Raw genomic sequence first — 20,264 nt, forward strand, 5'->3', positions numbered from 1 at the left:
GAAAGGCTGGTAAGGCAGCTGAAGCAGAAGGCCCTTATGAAGAAGACCTGCTCATCTGATAATTCATCACCACTGCGTCAAGGATCTTTCCTAGGTACCAGCCATATACAGAAGGAAAAAATGACAATATTCTGAACTCATGGTGCTATTTTTGTGGCAAACTGAATAAATTTTTTTACTTTTCCTTTTATTAAACTTATTTTTCATAAACCATTCTTGATTTCTGCATGTGATTACCAAATCCTGATTGTTCCCCAAACACGTCTTTGAATGAAGTCATTCTGTGTACTGAGAGCTGCTAGTGCTGTACTAAGGAGGTCACTTACCGACGTGTAAACAAGTCGGAGTTTTCCTGTTTGCTTTTCTGACATCACTAGTATGCTCTCAAGCTTTAGCATTTTAAATCCCTTTTGTAAAAGGTTTTGCTTGCTCTGTAATAGAGTATTTAAGTGATATTTACCATGGAAAACAGATTTTGTTTTTATGGGAAAAAAACCTTATGATTTCAGTATGATGCCTTAAGATAGAAACATTTTAATCACAGGAATGCTTTTCTCAATATGAGAACTCCTCATATCTTAATACTAAATTTTCCTTTTATAGCAGGATATAACATTTCTATTATAACTTACCAATTTCTGGTTTTTCATGTTTCACGTTAATTTCTAGAAATAGAGTTTTAAATTGTATATATCTAAGATATACAACATGTTTTTATATAGACCTACACTTAGCAATTTTCCAACATACAATACATATCTGTTAATAGTGATCCTTCCCCAGTGCATATGATAAAAAAAAATCAGTACAGAGTTAGACTGAACTTGATCTGAAAAAGGAACTTGCTTTTGACATTTAGTAAAATAGCATATCCCTTTGTCTTGCTTCCTGCATTTTTAAATAATAATAATATTACACATCATTTTCTTTGGATGCTATAGGAATTATAGATAATGTGAATAAAATATCTTCATTAATAAATAAAGTATAATAGGTACTCTATGATGGGTAGCTGTTCATATGTACACATGTGTCCTTTGTAGCAATGGCCCTATTTGACTTTCTTCTCTTGTGAAATTCATGTCCTTGGTCACTTAGCAATACTGCGGTCACAAAAGTAGCAGGTATTCATCTTCATTCTAAGTGGGGTGCTGACTGCTGACTTTAGCATACGATTTGAGAAGCAATATGCATCTTGTTTTATGAGTAAGTCTCTTGTCTATAACTTTGTAAGATGGTGTTTTATTGTCAGCTCCATTAAGAAATGACTCTGAATGACTTGTCTCATCCCATTCCGATTCCACTTAATTATCAGACATGGACCCAGGTGTGGCAAGAATGTCACTTTTCCAGTTTCCACCAAGACTGGCCAGTGAAAGATTTTTTTCATTTATTTTTCAGAATATGAAATGAATTGTGATCATTTGAATTCTAAAAATGTGTCTTTATTTAACATAATCAGAGTTTACAGTCTGGACGCTATGGAGAGGAATTTAGATATGTCTGTCCCATTACTTGGCTTGTCTTTGGAATAGACTGAATCTATAATCCACCCCCAACAAATAGTAATTTGTGTGCTGGTCTGCTAATTAGTATGGCTATTTTCTGTTTTGTTGATGAGGCTTAAATAAATGTCAGGGGTACAGCCATGAAGATCTCCCAATTAGGCTTCACATTTGTAAAGCCCAGGCCTTTCCCTTTTGTGTGGAGATGACAGTTCTAACAGCCGCCCTAGCCTAACAGGACTCCAGGGAAAGGATCCTTCTCTGATTTTATTGAAAATCGGGCCAGTTTGGTCCAGGGAGAATACTGCTACCGGTCATGGTGCAGAGCAGTTTTAATCCCCTGTACTTACCTTCTTTTGTCAATGTTATATAAACGGAATCCTGAAGAGTTAGTGAACAATACCAGACCATTAATTCTAATTCTGTCATATGAAATTGTCTACAATGTATTAGAAATTTTTAAGAATAAGAGAGAAATCCCTTTCAATAATACTTTTTAGTCTATAAACCTGACCTAGGCTCTGCTTTCAACAATATTAACCTTTCTTTGCTTAGTCCAATAATTACACACACACACACACACACACACACACACACACACACACACACACACTCTCACCTAACAACTATACTAGTGAACAAACATCAGAGCTTAGCCATATCATGAGTCACTGTTAACAGATGGATGGCCCTAAGCAAGGCATTTCACTGTGACAAAATCTTGTGGAAGTGGAGGACTGAAGAATCTTTTTGTTGCTAAGCCTGATTAAAACCTTGGCACGGATGCCACTTTTAACTGTTTCGTGCCTGGGACAAATGCCAGTCCACTGGAGTTTCTCCATTTCTACCATCTAGATTGTTTCTATAAATCTTTGCAGGAAAGGCCGGCCTCTGCTCTGCAGTGTGGTATCACACAGTGTGCTTGATGATAAATACTCTAGGAACGGAATCAGGACTTTAACCCAAGTACAGTGCTTACAAATGGAACAATGTCTACTGTCCTGTTATGTCCACATACTGCCAAACATGGACTAGGAGTTTGAAGCAAGAACAGTTCTTTTTGAAATAAGTGATGAGGATATTTTCATTATGAAATACTATTGATAAGATTTTTTTCTCTACTCATTATGCTCACTTAAAATAAAATTTTGGTGTTTCTGTGTTTCTTTGTATGTTAAATTTTTACACTTTACCAACCATTTCTAACAGATTTGAATAGCCATGAAAAGTTTATAATCTGTAAGTCATATGCTTTTATCTTTTAAAAATGTGCCCTAAAGATAATCACATGTATATACACATATACATTTTTGGTTCACAGAGACTGTAAGCAAATCATTTTATAGACACAGTTGTGTGTATGGGAATGTAAAAGAAATCCCACCATGTTAGCCTCTTTAATGAATATAATAATCAGATAACTTATGCTTTGTAGATAGTAAAATGTATAATTTATACACTACAGATATAATTAAGTAATTTAAGTACAACTTAAAAATACAAAAACTTGCCGGGTGGTGGTGGCGCATGCCTTTAATCCCAGCACTCGGGAGGCAGAGGCAGGCGGATCTCTGTGAGTTCGAGGCCAGCCTGGGCTATCAAGTGAGCTCCAGGAAAGGCGCAAAGCTACGCAGAGAAACCCTGTCTCGAAAAACCAAAAAAAAAAAAAAAAAAAAAAAAATACAAAAACTCAGATACTCTTAAAGTATGTAGCTCATAAGAAAAACAAAACAAAACAAAACAAGATACACATATGAAGTTGTGTGTAGTACATGGTAACATATTAATGACAAAGTTTCCTTTATAAAATTTTGGTGGACTCTGAAGTAAAATATAATTGTAATAAATGGCAGCACTTCCTGTTCAGGTAGTGGAAAAGGTGGTATAGTTGCCACTTGTAGTGACACACACCAGGAAAGTCACAAGTTCAAAGCCAGCCTAGATTACATAGCAAGATTCTGCCTTTTTAAAAAAGCGAGAGAGTTATACAGAAGGAAGTACCTTGATTCTTCCCAAGAAAAAAGTGATGTAAATAGCAAGGCAAGAAAAACAGTTCTGTGGTGTGGGCTGGGGCAGGAATATGGCAGTAAGTATTCGGAATACTTTCTTTTGTAAATAAATTTTACATAAGACAACTATTTTATTTTCTAGTTCGAGATTATAAATATATTATTTTCCTCTTCTTTTTCCCCTCTTCAAACCTTCCCACATATTCCTACCCACTTTCCTTCAAATTTGTTGTCTCTTTTTTCATTCATTATTGCTACCTACGTGTGTGTGTGTATGTGTGTGTGTGTGTGTTTGTGTGTGTTTGTGTGTGTTTGTGTGTGTTTGTGTGTGTGTGTATTCTCCTAAATACAATAATAAACACCTACTCTGTCTGTATAATATTACTCATGTTTTCAGGGCTGACCACTTGGTATTGGTAACCAATTAGTATGCTTTTCCCTGGAGAAGACCATGTCTCCCACTCGGCATTCTTTAGTTACCTATAGTTCTCTGTGTGGAGTTGAGACCTCATGGTTTTCCTGATCTCTTTGTCATGTCTATTGCCGTTGTCCCTTTTCAGCTCATGTTTAGGAAGACAGGCTGGTGAGACTTTATGGAGGTAGCATCTGGCATTAGTGGACACACAGTCTCACAGCCAACCCCCTGACCTTCTGACTCTTACAGTCTTTCTGCCCCTGCTTCCATAATTTTCCCCGAGCCTTAGGTGCTGGAATTCTTTTGGAGATGTGTCCATTGGAACTGGGCTCCACAATCTACACTTTGATTGGTTGTGGTTTTTATCTGTTGCCAAGAGAAGTTTCCTTGTTGAGGGGTAAGTATTATACATGCCTGTGGTATAAGGTCAAATATTTAGAATGTAGTTAGCGTTTATGCTAATTAAGTGGAGTGGTGGTTATAGGTTCTCCTCCAAGACACATGACATCACTAGCCCTGGGTAAATGACTTGGTTTCCGGTACTGGACATGCTTTCCCTCTTGCTGAGCAGGTCTTAAGATGATAAGCAACCATTTTTAATATTTATTTGGCTCAGTGTTGAAGACACTATCAAGCTAAATTGCTAGATTTAAATAATAGGGCAATATTTTAAGAAACTTCAAATGATAAAACTTTTTTGAAATAAATTAAATGAATGTGACCATATAGCAGTATTGCCTAAATAAAAACACATTATAACAGTGTGTATTCCAACACTCTTCACATTGGATTTAACCCAACTTATTCTATAGTTGATTTTCTGGAGAAATATACAGGTACAATATTGCTAATTAGAAAAAATTCTTATTTTCTCTGTTGGGGCAGTATTAATTTCAAACATTTTAGATTTGGTTAGAGTTACAATTGTTTCACAAAGAAACAAACGGGTTCTGGATTACAAGCACGCCCTCTAGTGGAAGTTGTGTGCAGCATTCCTTAGAAGGTAACGTGCAGTGCCAAACCCTGAAGTGCTGAAGCGGTCGTAAATTGTCCAAGGATGCTGCTCAGCTGAGGGACTGCGGATCCCTGTAGAGCTCTCTGGAATGTCACTTAAGAAATCTAGCTCTACAGAACAATATCCAGTATATTGTAAAACCCATAATGGAAAAATTGTTGTATTTATGTAAATACATATACATCATATGCATAACTTGAAAACTTTTAAAGTTAACATTTTAATGTTATAATTCATTTTACTCTTCAAACTCATTCACCACAATTAAGTATTATAAAATCTTGAAACAAAGACAAAACGTATTCAGTTTTTCCATTTAGTAAATCTAATTAATGATTTTTACCATTCTAGACTTTATATATAATCATGGAAAGAATATTTTCCCTATGTTTTCTGTCCTTTAAAATTTAAATTTTTTTCCTATTGCCTTTTTAATCTTTAAGGGTTCTGATCAAATTAACAACAGTTCTCTATCCCAAACATGCCCAGGTTTTAGAACCTCTGTGCACAAGTTCTTATTTTCTCTCAAGACTCTTAGGATAGGGAATGATGCTCTCCCACCCGGGGTTTTGTATGGCATTGCTTTGGAACTGATCAGAGCTCAGTGAGCCAATGGAGGGCAAAGCTAGTCTGTTCCTCATAGTGGCTATTCCCGTTGTCCATTCAGAATCTGCAGCTAGGTTGCCGCTTCTCAAAGGACCACTGATGCCTTCTTCTTCACTAAAGTATTTAATGTTTTAGCATATTGTTTTACTACTAACTAATGGTGATCTTTTGCACCAAAAGCTGACTGTAAAACCCTGGTCAGATTTGTGTTTTCAAATGTTAAAAGACTAACAAGGTTAGTTGGTATCACTCAGCATATGAGCAGCCCTTAAGAGCTGGCTTAGAAATATCCAGTTTGAAATCATGTTGCAGGTGCCCACGTGGATGAACACGAGCCTTCCTACACCCTTGCCTTGCTTTAGAGATAGCCTCCTCGAGTATTCCCATCAGGTAGCTTTTTATATGGTTTCTGAACAATGAGAAAAAATGAATTCTAAAGTACTCTGTTTCTGGGATGCTTATTTTGCCAAACTAGGGGTCAGTTCTGATTTCTTATAATCTGTCTTTCAATTCTAATACTTGATGATGTTTTAGTTAAAAGAAAAAAAGAAAAAGAAAAGAAACTAGCATAGAGTCCAACAAAGCTGAAGTGAGGCTCTGTTAATACACTGGTGGTGAGATGTGTGCAGAGTGGACGCATCATCGTGGAGAATCCTGTGGTAGATATGTTGTGCACCCCAGTAAACTTTTCTGGGGGTCAGAGAACGGAACAGCCACTATATTAAACATAGGATTAGGCAGTGGTAGCACACCCCTTTAATCCTAGCATTCAGCAGGCAGAGATCCATCTGGATCTCTGAGTTCAAAGCCATACTGGAAACAGCCAGGCATGGTGACACACACCTTTAATCCCAGGAAGTGATGGCAGGAAGCAGAAAGGTATGTAAGGTGTGAGGACCAGGAACTAGAGTTTTTTTAAGCTTTTAAGCTTTTAGCAGCAGTTCAGCTGAGATCCATTCAGATGAGGACTCAGGCTTCCAATTTGAGGAAACAGGATCGGCTGAGAAGTTGGTGAGGTGAGGTTAGCTGTGGCTTGTTCTGTCTCTCTGATCTCTCAGCTATCACCCCAATAACTGGCTCATTAGTGTTTTTTATTAATAAGACCTTTTAAGATTCATACTACAGAATCCCATTCAACTCTCTGACCATCAGTTTAAGCTACTTCATGGCCTTCAAGGCCATTGTGTCCCCTCAGAACCTCTGGTATTGTCAGACCTGCCAATGTGGCTTCGAAGATCTCTTACTTCCTTTTAGGTTCTTGAGGACCATTATGTACAGATGCAGGAAGACTCCTTCCCAGACTTTTATATTCAGTCTCCCTATCCACTCTCTTCCCATCGATCTTGTCACTTAATAGATGGGAATGAAAAGATCCCAGGCTTTATAGTATGACGAACACAGACAAGAAGGCCAGCTCTGCCCTATGACTAGTTTGTGAACATAAACATCTTTCCTAACCTCTCTAAGCCTGGTGAGCTGTTAGATGATGGTAACTGTGACCACCTCCATTGTTTATTATGAGAATTAGGGTTTTGTTGCACACATTACTTCCAGTATTCACTACAGTCAGTTTCATATTAGGTAATGTTTTCCCATTTTATTTATAGTAAAAATCCAACACACACACACACACACACACACACACACACACACACGAGACAGAGAGAGACAGAGAGAGACAGAGAGAGAGAGAGAGAGAGAGAGAGAGAGAGAGAGAGAGAGACAGAAGGTAGGAGAGGAGAGAGAGAGGGAGAGGGAGAGGGAGAGAATGAGAGAGAATGTCTACTCTATTAGAAACAGAATGAACTGAAATGTGATAGTATTGCTTAGCTCTTGGGTATTCTACATCATATTTTCTTATTAATGTTTTTCATTTCACTTTTTTCGATGCTTTTTTCTTTTTGTGTCTTATTCAATTGTGGTCGTTTCTTTTGACCTGTTTCAAAATGCACTGTTTCTTGTTGAATCTGCTAATGGGTCCATCAGAACTATTTTTCATCTATTATATCATAATGCTTTTTGGTTTTTTCTATCAGTTCCACTTGGCTCTTTAAAAAATTCCTATTACCCATTTATTTATGCATTATTACCTGTTCAATGTCTCATAGCTCTTAACAGAATGCCAGACCTCATGTGCAGAGTGCATTAATGTTTGCATCTAGAATTTAGCATGCTTTTTCTTTTGTAATGGTATTATTATAAGAGCGTATGTCTGTCAGAATTTGAACTGAAATTGGTTTTGTTATAGATAATCATATCAGTTGAATGCAATTATCGTGTTTTGGTATTCATACTTCTGGAGAAAGTTCTAGGTTCTCTCAGTTGTCCTGAATCATCATAGCCCTTGTCTATCTGAGCCACACGGGGCCAGGGCATCACTTGGTCCTAGCCTTGTGGCTTTTCTGTGCTCTGATGATGCAGCTTCAGTCTTAGGCATGCCATGTCCCTGTACCTCCAGTGTGGGCTTTTGAGTAGCTCTCTTAGTTTGTCTTTGTCCTTGTGAGGGAGACCTCAAGGAAACAATCTAACAGGCAAGGCTTACGTTGGCTCATGGGCTCAGAGATCCATTCACCCGCATTCACTCACTGCTTTGGGTTCACATAAGGCAGAGTATCATGATGGCAAATGAGTCTGTCAGAGGCTGCTTGCCTCATGGCACCCCTGGAGTAAGGAAGGGGCCAAAGGTAAGCCCTGTCTTCACAGGGAAATCCCGGCCTACTTTCTCCCACCAAGCCTCATTAACTGAGAGTTCCAGCTCCTCCCCCCAATGCACCTGCAAGCTGACCAAGTCCACAACACAGTGGCCTGTAAAGGACACTCCTGTTCACACTGGAGCCACACACCCCTTTTCCTGTTGTGCGCAAACTTCATTAGATTGTCACTTTCCTGGGGAGTGGGTGTTTCCGGGTCTCTCCCCAGTGGAGTAGACACGGGCTGGGTGTCAGTGTGGGCTCCTTCACACTGGGAGAGAATGTGCTTCTCCATTTGCCCGAACAATCTCGGGAAGACTTTAGCTTTCTATAAATTAAAGATATAGAAAAGTGTATGAGTATCATGGCTGCATGGTGCAGCAGACTCTCTGCTGACCTGAATGACCACAGAGGGTTGTCTTTCTCTTTAGAGGAATGCTGTGTGGGAAAGAGCCAGGGACTGCAAACACTCCTCCCTGCCCAGTCTTGGAGAGTCCTTGCTACACTAAATTGGCACGTTAGCTCATAGTTGTCCTTTACTTAATGATTTATTAAGCTTTCAGCAACTTCTAACCTCCTTCCACGGCAGCTCATTGTCTCGTTCTTTGCCAAGGCCTTCCGATATATGCAGCTCAATCTACTTGGTTACTGTGAATCTGGTCTCTTTCACAGACCCCAGAGGAATTTTGATCTACTTTTTTGGTTATCTAGTCTTTGTCAATGTTGGGATGCACATACATGCAGGCCAAACACTCATACACAGACAAATAAGTCTTTAAAAAAGAGTAGTCTATGTTAACAAACAAACAATGTAGTAAGCCAGGCAAGGCAGCACACACCTGTAACCCCAGCCCCGTGGAGGCAGAGAGAGGGCTGTGATGCCAAGGCCAGCCTGAGCTTCCTAGTGCTCTGTCTCAGAAATGTTACATGTTATCAGAATCGCAACTCTGTGAAGGCCAGATAAGTTGTTTTCTGTTTCATCTGCTTATATTCATCCTATCCCTCCAAGTTCTCCCCCCCCCCATCCCCCACCTCTTAAAGATTTCAGTTCAAGCTGCATTTAGCCTTATTAGCATTGTTTGCCATCTAGCGATCGCAAGGGTAACTGCAAGCTTACCGGGCAGGCTCTGGTTTGGGCCATTTTACAGTCTAGGATGCTTTCCAGAAGGCATTGAGAGAAGGTAGCACTTAGCCTGCTGTTACAGCTGGACTAAACGTGCTTCCTGAATTCTCTTCAGACATTCACTTCTGTGGTCTTGTGACTTAGTCTTCCTCTGTGAGACTGGATATGTTTTCTTCATTTCCGGTCTTCATCCGTCTTCTTCATTTCATTCTCCCTATGGGGTGAGCTTCAGAAGAGAACCACTAACAGTTTTCATTCCATACTGATACTTTCTTCTTCAGGATTTTAACATTTTCCCCCAGTCATAGCAAGTAGCCCTCATATGAATGCTGACTCTGTGAATTTTCACATACACTAAATGTGTACTTCATATTTTCACAGAAGAAAAATTCTATTTTACAATTATATGTGTTCAGAATGCAGTGGTTTGATTAAGATTTGTGATGTTCAGTTCTCAGTCTCATTTTTATTTGTTTCTAAGCAATAGAAGCTTTGAATGCTTTATATTCTTTTCAAAATTTTTTTTTCTATTTTCAATTATGTGTATGTGTGCATCTCTCTGTGTGTGGGTATGTGAAGGAGGCCGTAAGCATCAGTTGCCTCTAGAATTACTGGTAGTTCTGAGCCATCCAGCATGGGTACTGGGAACTGAACTCTGATCCTCTGTAAGAACAACGCATGCTCCTAACCACTAAGCCATCCAGCCCCTATTTTATATCCCACAGGGATATAAATATTTATTTTTTATATCCCAAAGGGATATGAATATTTATTTTTTATATCCCAAAGGGATGGCACTTGGATCCTAGGAGAGATATGGCCCACCTATACGTAACTTTGAAATGACTAGTGTTGTATTTGCAGTAAGTATATTTCTTGTTTGCAGTAGGTATACTCCTCATGTAGAGAAAATATTTTTTTCATTTATTGTATATGTGCTATGGAAGCAGTAAAATGCCTAAGTTGGTTCATACTATATGTTTAGGGATGAAGAAATGCTAAGAACTAAAACAAAAACAGTTATATCTACCGCCTTAACTTGAAGAGCCAGTGCACAGTACCGACTTCTAATAATGTTTGAGTATTTAAAACTATGTGAGTCAATGGCTTTCTGTTGCTTTACACTATCTGGGACTGTGAATCTGGCGTTGGCTCTTTCCTACCACCGTTGCCCATGTTCTCATCTCCCACATTGCCCTGCTGAAGATATAAAAATGATAAAAGGTAGACTACTGAATGTATTATGAAAAGAAAAAAGAGAAAATATGGATATGATAAGATAAAAAGGGAGATTATGGAATCTACTTTTAAAAAGGAACTACTTGTTTTAAATAAGATAAGTAATGAAAATTTTTTGGTCTGAGTTTATCAGATGTTACTGGACTGGACATTGTTAATATATATAATGGAGTTTTTTGTCTGGATCTGTCAAATGTTAATGGACTAGACATCATTAATGTAATTTTTGGCTGTATATATTGTATATACTTATTGGATAGTTTTTCTTGTATTAGTTATAAGCTTTTTTAATTTTAGACAAAAAGAGAGGAGATGTGGGGGTATTGTGTTCCCCAAAATATTGTGTACCTTAATAAACTTACCTGGTAACCCCAGGAGTTCCATGTATCCCGCTGTCTTTTCAGTATGTGTGTGCCACCTAGTGAGCAAAAGGGTAACTGCAAGTTTTAATGGCCCCAGAAGGCAGCATGAGTACCAGAAGTCACCATGCACTTTCTCACCTTTGCCCTGATTGTCCCAACTGAGGGACTTGGTGTGTGTGTGTGTGTGTGTGTGTGTGTGTGTGTGTGTGTGTGTGTGTGTGTGTGTGTGTTTACCGCTTTTTTGTGAGCCGCTTTACACCTGTGACCTTTCAGAGCCCAGAGGAAAGGTTCCTTTTTGCTCTCAGATTAGGTCAGTTCTTATTAAGTGCTTTCGTGGCATTGATAGCGTAGGGGAAGCTAGTTTGAGTCACACCTTTTATGCTTATCGGTATGATTATTAGATTTGGTTTAGTTTGTGTTTACTAGACGGACGTCCCCAAGGACACAGAGCCCTGCTCTTGCTCAGTGTTATGCCCCAGTGTGTAGCCTAATCCCCGGCACAGAAAGATAGGTCTTTAATCTCCATCGAGGGAGTGGATGGGCATTATGCCCTTCATGAACAGTGAAGAAACTAGAGTCAGCCAGAACTCAACAGAACTGTGCTGGATGGTTTTATGTCATCCTGACACACACTAAACTCACCTGAGAGGGGGGAACTTCAGTTAAGAGAATGCCTCCCTAAGATCAGGCTGCAAGCAAGCCTGTAAAGCAGTTAGTAATTAGTGCTGATTGGGGGCCAACCCATGGTGGGTGGTGCCATCCCTGGGCTGGTGGTCCTGGTTGCTATTAAGACAGCAGGCTGAGCAAGCCATGAGGAGCAAGCCAGTAAGCAGCACTCCTTCATGGCTTCTGCATCAGCTCCTGCTTCCAGGTTCCTGTCCTGCTTGAGTTCCTCTCCTGACTTCCTTCAGTGATGAACAGAAATATGGAAGTGTAAGCCAAATAAACCCTTTCCTCCCAAGTTGCTTTGGTCATGGTGTTTCATCACAGCAATATTAACCCTAATTAAGATAAGAACCTCCCTATTATATAGACACAGATGTTCATTTGTTCAGAAAATATCAACTGCATATTCCAAAGGATAAGCCTATATTAAAGAATAAAATCCTGGCATATTTTATTGAGCTAATTAAGTGTTTGATTTTAGTTGCTGTGATAAACCAAAAGCAACTTGGGGAGCCAAGGATTTATTTCCACTTACAGGTAACAGTCTATCATGGGGGAAGCCAAGGACAGCATGTAGACAGCCAGAAGCACAGGAGAGCTGACAGTGAGGGCCAGTGATAGCTACAGTGTCTTCACTGGACATAGGTCAACAGCCACAAAGAGGAAAATGGTTATTAATTAGTTTTATGTGTTGCTAAAATTCTTTGTGAATAACTTTTGTAAAGTGCACTCATTAATAACATCCCTATGGAAACTGATAGCGGCCTGTCTAGGTAGGAAATGGGAAATATACTCAGATTTTCTTCTGAAGCTCCTGTCATTACTCTAGTGTTACACAGATTATGCGAGGAGTGAAATACTTGAGAGCTGTGATCCCTGCAGGCAGCTCCGGGTTTAGAGCGTCCTGGTGTAACCAGGACCTGCTGGGCAGTAGACCACATCATTTCCTTTGTTGTTGCTGTTCCTGCTTTGGATGATGTGTGTGACTTGGACAAACTAGCAAGCATCTCTGGACAGACTGTCAGGTTTATTGTTAGACATTTCCAGATCACAAGTCACAGGTACTTATTCTGTGTGTGCTGCCTTTTAGGAGCGTTGGCACCAAGAGTGAGCAGGTGGGCTCAGTTCAGAGGACCCAGAGACTGACTTATTCTGTAGTGCAACAAACGGAGACTGCTGTGCGCTGGGGATTAAACATGAAGACAGGAAGTTCCGTCTTTAGGGGGTGTGGCTGAGGCTTCCAGATTCAAAGTTACCGTTCACCACCCAGAAGGATGGTGCGTGGTTTTGAGCACCATGACACCAAGTTTCAGCCTTTGAATGCCATTGTCCACTTGGAGAATCCAAAGTTATTTTCTGAGGTCATGTCAGAAAAGACATGAGCCAGCTTCAAAGGGTCAAAGGGCAGATGGCTTAAAAATTGCAAAGCTTACATTTGAAACATTTCAGACATGTGTAATAATAAAAAGAACATTTTAGAAGTTCTCAGATAATCCTTATAGTTTCAGCATTGATGAGCTCAAGGCTAGTCACCCTGTACCAGATTATTTTCAAGGAAAAACCCAACACTGTATCTTTTAACCTGTAACTATCTTAAGATATGTGTCTTGAAGATAAGGACTTTTTAAGTCAAAATTCAAATATGGGATATTTTGAACACCAGTAATGACTGTGGTGGGTTAAAATGTACCAAGTATGTACAGGCCATGACAATATTTAAAATAACCTTTAGAGACCTCTGGGGCAGTGGCTCATCACTCTGGAAATAAAGGAGCAGATCAGCAACTTACTCTGCTTTGTTGTTGTTGTTGTTGTTGTTGTTGTTGTTTTGTTTTGGTCTACATTGTATGTTGGTATAGTGCTAAATAATAAAGTTCTTTATAAAGTGCCAACAAATAGAAAAGGAATACTCCATAAAATAATAATTACACAGCCCCTAGTGAGAAATGGACCCGGCAGTGGTTATGATAGGTGAATGGACCATCAAGTGAAAACTTGGGGAGGTACTTTGAAATGAATGGACAAGCCAGCCACACCCGAAGCCATGTCTTAGAGTTATCAGAATTGAACATCACGTGCCTACCAGTATACACTATAAGAATGCACATCACCACCATGGCTTATGCTTGCCAGAAACAAATATCAGTTAGCCAGAAATGGAATGTAAGCCTCCACATCACTGCCAGTTTCCAGGAAATGAGGTGGAATAACATGGTCTAAGGCATAGTTGGCCCAAAGTAAAGTTGGGGACAGAGAGCCCTTCAGGAGACTGGAGACATGTAGCAGGAATCTTAAAAGTTCTTATTAATAAAATCAAACCTGAGGCCAGTTAGTTATTGGGGTCAATGCTGGTAGATCAGAGAGACAGAACAAGCCACAGCTATCTCACCTGGCCAGATCCTCAGCTGGTCTTGTCTCCTCAGACTGGAGGCTTCTGTGTCCTCATCCCAATGGCTCTCAGCTGAACTGCTGCTAGAAGCCTGAATGCTTAACCAGCCAAATGCTTAACCAGCCACATGTTTAACCAGCCAAATACTTCTAGTTTCTCCTCCTCACGCCTTATATATCTTTCTGCTTTATACCACCACTCTCTGGGATTAAAGGCTTGCTTCCTGGGATTAAAGGCGTGAGTCACCATGCCTGGCTGTTTCCAATGTGGCCTTGAACTCACAGAGATCCAGAGGAATTTCTATCTCTGGAATGCTAGGATTAAAGGTGTGTGCTATTACTGCCTAACTAGTGGCTTTTCTGTTCTCTGACCCCAGATAAGTTCATTAAGGTACACGATATTTTGGGGAACACAATACCACCACCACAGAGACATGTCAACCACAACCAGAACTGACTTTTGTTAATCTGACCACAAAATAGGGACTGTGGATATGGCCTGTATGATGGAAAAGATTGGGGAATAATGGTTGACTTGTAGATGTCACAACTGTTAGGTTGTGTTAAAAAGAAATCTTCAAGCCGGAACGGTGGTTCAGCAGGTAAAAGCACTTCATGCTTTCATGGAGGATGTAGGTTCAGATCCCCAAAACTTCATGGTGGCTCACAACAGTCCATAACTCCAGGTCCCAGGGATCTGACACCCTCTTCTGACATCTGTAGGCACCAGGCATGCAGTGGTGCATATACATACAGACAAACACTCATACACATAAGATAAACTAAATCTTGAAAAACAAGTATTGGTTAAAAACACATAGCTAGGGCTGGCAAGACAGCTCAGCAGGTAAAGGCTGCCAAGCCTGGTGATCTGAGTTCGATTCTGAGAACCTACTTGGTAGAAGGACAGAACCAGCTCCCACAAGGTGTCCTCAGATTTCCACATGTTTATTGTGACATGCATGTACATACAAACAAATTAACCAATCAACATAAACATTTCATATTTTAGAACATCTAATAAATACATAATACAGTATCTTCAGGTGCAAATGTAAGCTTTACTGTGAAGATCTTGTTCTTCAGAGTGGGTGGTTCCTCAACTCAGCACTGATGTCACCTAAGTACTTGTTACAAATGCAGGACTTCGGACCCAGGCACTCCAGAAGCACTGCAGAGCCAGAGCCTACATTTGTGTGGCATTACAATCCACCTGGAGTTTTATATAAACATTTAGAACTGAAAGCACTCTCTAAATCACGTAGGAATTGTGGGGGATGTGGTATGGTAATAAAATTGACAACTCTTGGTAGTTCTTAAAATTGTGTGATAGCTGCATTGTGGATGTATGACTGATACTAAATCAGACATGCTGGCATCAGAAACTGTGACTGTCCATGTGTGTATCTATTTCCAGTTATTACTTAAGGAGCTAGAAGGGTTGAGATTTTTCGTTCTTTTAATACTACTTTACCTCTATTTCTCCTTGTTCTAGTTAATCAGGCTAATGGATGACATTCAAGAGTTTGGGAAGCATATTTCTTTTATAAGTATTTCTTATAAAATCACACTGTCCTTTTGAAATTATTAAGGAGACATATTTTAAAACAGTAACTCGATTTAATGTCAATTTTGTTCTCCAGGCACACTTGAGAAGGCCTCATAAGAGCCTCGATGGTACCCTGTATGATGATGACGATGACATTGAGCGAGCAAGCAAGTGAGTCCAGCCCTGGGTTGTCCTGTCTAGTGGTGTGCCTCCCTGGCAGGAGTTTTGGCACTACTACAATTCGGGGTTTGCTCCCTCACAATGTTCATCAACAAACCAAAATGGGGCTCCTTGCAGCGCTATGCAGAGTGGGGCCTGGAGAGGGCTGGTGAGATCGACTTGAGATGTCTTGTTCTTGGGGAGCAGAGGTATCTTAAGTGTCCAAGGAGTAGAAGTGGTGACCCAGGTGAGCACAAGTCCTCACCCCACACTGAGAGGAGCAGGTGACAGTGGTTACTGTCTTTTTGAAGGAAACTGAGCTGAGGGAGGGCCTAAGGTGAAGGTTCCATCCCAGGAGAGAAATGTGGAACTGTGTTACTTAATACAAAATAGGGAAATTATATAAGCTTCAGTTTTTAGCAATTTTAGAATAGATAGTAATAAAATGGACCTTCTTCACATGAAATAAATCTGTCATATAAGAGAGTATTTGTTTTCCTCCAAGTTATAAGAAAAGAAAAACCATTTAAAATATGAAAAGTAACCTTGGAATGTTGCAAACTTTCTTGGTGTTCAATCTAATGTTTTTAGTAAATTCCCAAATGCCCTAGAATGAGACTGATGAGAAGTCAGGCTTCACTGAGTCATGACTTTGTATTGATTTGCTCCTAATGCATGTATTTGAAATAGATACATGCATAACTGTAGAGAGTTTGTGTGGGAGTCCAGCTCCCACCTTTTGAAGGGTTCTTAGATGGAGGAGAGAGGGATAAGAAAATATCAGATAGAGAGACCTAGATGACAAGAACAAAGACAGAAACACGGGATAGCTTAGGGAGGGCCTGGATCAACACCCAACAGCCTGGAAGTTTATCCAAAATTTTTGTAATATGCTTTTTGTAGTATGCCAAGGGGAGAGGCAAAAGATCTCCCTTGCAAGATCAAAGCACACCATACAGCCAAGTGTAGACCCTTCCAAACACCTGCTAACCATGCCCGTGGTCCAGTCATCCCCTTATGCAGCCCTGCTGGGTAAAGCAAGCTCAGCTTCTCTGACCCTGAGTCAGTTCTCACTAAATAGCCTCTGTGGACTCCCACGAGGTTGGCCATGGACTAATTATAAATTTTTGTTTCTGTTCTTTGTCCCTCCCTGTCCTCAAACCTCTCCTCCCCTCCCCTCCTCCTTTTTCTTCCTTTCCTCTTTTTCTCCTCTTTTCCTTCCTCATTTTCTCCTTTCTTTTCCGTTTGTCTTTCCTTTACTTCTTCCCCTTTGTCCTCCCCCCCACCTCCCACCTCTCCCCTTTCTTTTCCTGTCTTCCTCTGTAGTCCTCCTGCCTCAGCCTGCAGAGTGCTGGGCTTGAGAGCTTGCACCCCTCCCCTTCAGATCTGTTGTTGTTCTGAATTGAAACAGTGAATGAAGTCAGACCCCGCTGTGTGGGTAAACGCTGCTGCACCTTGTGTCTCCCTCCAGGGTGTCTTCTGAAGACGGTGAAGAAACATCTGTGTATTTCTACGAAAGTGACGACTCGGTGGAAGCACCAGTGAAGGCCCCTTACTCGGGTGAGATGGACTTGCTGGGAGAGATCCTGGACACGCTGAGCACACACAGCTCCGACCAGGGCAAGCTGGCAGCTGCCAAGAGCCTGGATTTCTTCAGATCCATGGATGACATTGATTACAAACCTACGGTCAGTTGAGTTTAACTTACAGAGTTCTATGAAAACATTTGCCCTTTCGCCTGACCTTAGTTTATAGAAGCATTTAACCTCTCGGTAGGAAGGTACACAAATTTCAAACTATTTTGAAAGGTAAAAATTTCATCCTTATGAATTGCTTCTGCTACTAAAATTGCCCCAGTGTTCACTGCCCCTATTCACCGACTGTTGTAGTGGGTGGGTGCTGCTAGCCGGAGCCCTCTTCCAGCCATATTCCCTTCTCTGTGCTCATCCTTGTGAAGACTTTTTATGTGAAATATCCCTACTTTAAAAAAAAATCCCAGAGACTTGAAGAAAAACTGTAATGAATATGTCTGTTAAAATCTTTGTTTTTTCTATTTTCTTGCCTCAAAAGTGAACAGTTTTAAATGTAATGAGTTAAGTGCTTTTAAAAGCTGTGAGGTAGAAGTACATGAGAGGACCCCCTTCTGACTGCAGAGAACCTAAAGGTTTGTGTTAATTGTGTGTACAGCTTGAATGTGACAGGTGACAGTTTAAACACATAGAAACCAGAGTTTCTCATGTCCTTACCCACTCGCCTCCATGCCTGCTCATGGAACTGGCAAGAATTGTCAGATTTCAACCAGTGTGCCCCCTCTGCCCAGTGCTCACCTTTCTGGCTGAAACATAGGAGAAATCAAGTTACTGGAAAACCACTGTAATTTATAAACAGTTGTTTATTTCCTTTATTTCTGAAGTTGTTATTTCCCTTTGCAGAACAAGTCCAACACTCCCAGTGAGAATAACCTGGCCCTACTATGTGCTTCTGGTGATCAAGGAGAATGGAATCTTGGGCAGGACGACAGTGCCCTCCATGGCAAGCATCTCCCTCCATCCCCCAGGAAAAGAGTTTCCTCTAGTGGGTTGACAGACTCTCTGTTTATCCTGAAAGAGGAGAACAGTGAAAAGCCCCCCTGTGCTGACAGGATGAGTGGCCCCACTGTGGGGGACAAGCCAGTTTCTACTTCAGGATTGGGTTTCCGGCCAGCTTCCCCCAAGGCTGCATCTCAGATAGGTGAAAGAGAAGCAGAGCTGGAGGAGACACGAAGCCAGGCTTCAGAGCATCTGCTGGTACCCAGCCTCGGCAGCCGCCAGTCTACTTTCGTTCCCTGGGAGAAGGCAGGGAAAGAGCATAAGGAGCCTTCAGAAGATGGTGGACTGCTCCAAGAAGTAGTGTCGTTGTGCCACATGTCATGTGACTTCCAACAAGGTCCCAACATTTCAGAAGAAAAGAGGAGTGCAAACCAAACTTAAGCTACCAGTCAAGGGTCAGTCACTTGCCTCTTGGCTTCTCCAGAGACATGTGGAATTAATTCCCTGTGATGCATACAGTAAACAGAATCACTCATAGGAATGAAAACTCTTACTACTGTTTAAGTGTTTTCTTTGGAATGTCTCCCCATCTGTTCATCTCATGGACCTGTGTTATCCATTGGTTTTCTGGCATAAAATGAATTCTACTGTGCTGTTAAATCAGGTACTAATTTGTATATAGGCTGAAAGTGTGTTTGGAACATAAGCTTTCCCAGTATTTGGTGCTTAATGCCGTTTATTTTATTTAAACTAAGTGAGCATATGTAACTCCTACATATAACCAGTAGTTACTGTACTAATCTGGTCGAGCATGAACTGATGTCAAACCTGATGAAAAAAAAAAAAAGAAATAGCCTGAAACTGATGAAACAGTTAACCCACTAATTGCCTTAATCTTCCAGTTATGTTAAGCATACAGATCATGTGTGATGCTACATGCAAAACTTGAAAGAGGAGTTATCTTGTCTTTCAGAGCAATAATGCCTTTTTCTATCACAGAATTAAGCTCATCATTTTTTCAAGTTTAAATGCTCTGTAGTGGAACTAATTTGCTTTCATAAAGACACTGCAGCCATGTTTTCCAAACAGTATAAGTGTGCATATTGACCTTTCACTCAGTGAAATCCATGAAGTGCTGAAATACAATGTGAAGTTAAAAGCTTCTGTTTACAAAGAAGCCACTCAGACAATGTTTGGTCTCTGTACGCCATGGTGACTGGGGTCCACCTCGAGAAAGCCAGATGCCCTGCAGAGTCCAGAGAAGCAACTGTCCTGTTCTTCTCGTAACTGATTCGCCATGAAGATGCTCGTAGCCTTACCTTGTGTTTGCTTTTTTAAAATAATTGACTTTGTGTTGTAAATGGTCTAGATTTATAGAAAAATGTGAAGATGGTACTAAGTTCCCATCTCCCTGGGCCCTGTTTCTGCTGTTGCTAGTGTCTTCGGTTAGTGTGCTGCATTTGCCAGTGTTGATATTGGACATGGTGTTCAGAGCTCGGGCTTGTCCCTCAAGTCCCCTTTCTGCCCCGTTGTCCCCTCAGAGTCCTAGATTACATTCTGTTATCCTGTCTGCTGGGTTCCTCTGCCCCTTGGCACTTCACTTTCTTGGTTTTGATGACCGTGGAAGTTTCAGGAATATTGGCCAGATGTATTGCCCCCTGGCCAGCTCTTGGAATTTGTCTGCTATTTTTCTCATTGTTACGCTGGGATTGTACATTTGAAGGAGAAGATCGTAGAAGTAAAGTGCCATTTTCACAGTGTCTTAAAGTGTGTGTGGGGGGCAAGCACATTCCACATAGTGTTGACTTTGGACACCTGCTGGGTTTCTCCACTGTAAGCTTGTTCCCTCACACCTTCTGTTCTGGTGCAGGCAGGCAGGAGGAAGGGAGGGAGGGAAGGAAGGGAAGAAGGAAGGGTAGGCACATGAGAATTATTTAGGGCAGAGGAGTATCAGAATAAATCCTTTGTAATTCCTTATAGAACCTGCCTCCCTCACAGTTACTGTTCAGC

At 40.7% G+C, this 20,264-nt stretch overlaps 1 protein-coding gene across 4 annotated transcripts in view; it reads left to right on the top strand.

Annotated features, from left to right (window-relative positions):
• Dennd1b (DENN domain containing 1B) overlaps window positions 1-19,654 on the top strand; it is a 218,205-nt gene extending 198,551 nt beyond the window's left edge. For all 4 annotated transcript variants that reach the window (XM_076547525.1, XM_076547526.1, XM_076547527.1 and 1 more), the window contains 3 exons: window positions 15,662-15,738; window positions 17,198-17,414; window positions 18,159-19,654. In XM_076547525.1, the coding sequence (XP_076403640.1) occupies window positions 15,662-15,738; window positions 17,198-17,414; window positions 18,159-18,695 (831 nt within the window). In that variant the 3' untranslated portion in view covers window positions 18,696-19,654. The remainder of the gene's footprint in view (window positions 1-15,661; window positions 15,739-17,197; window positions 17,415-18,158) is intronic.
• Window positions 19,655-20,264: the final 610 nt, after the last annotated feature.

The sequence above is a fragment of the Peromyscus maniculatus genome, chromosome 11 (genome assembly GCF_049852395.1).
Source record: "Peromyscus maniculatus bairdii isolate BWxNUB_F1_BW_parent chromosome 11, HU_Pman_BW_mat_3.1, whole genome shotgun sequence".
Lineage (NCBI taxonomy): Eukaryota > Metazoa > Chordata > Mammalia > Rodentia > Cricetidae > Peromyscus > Peromyscus maniculatus.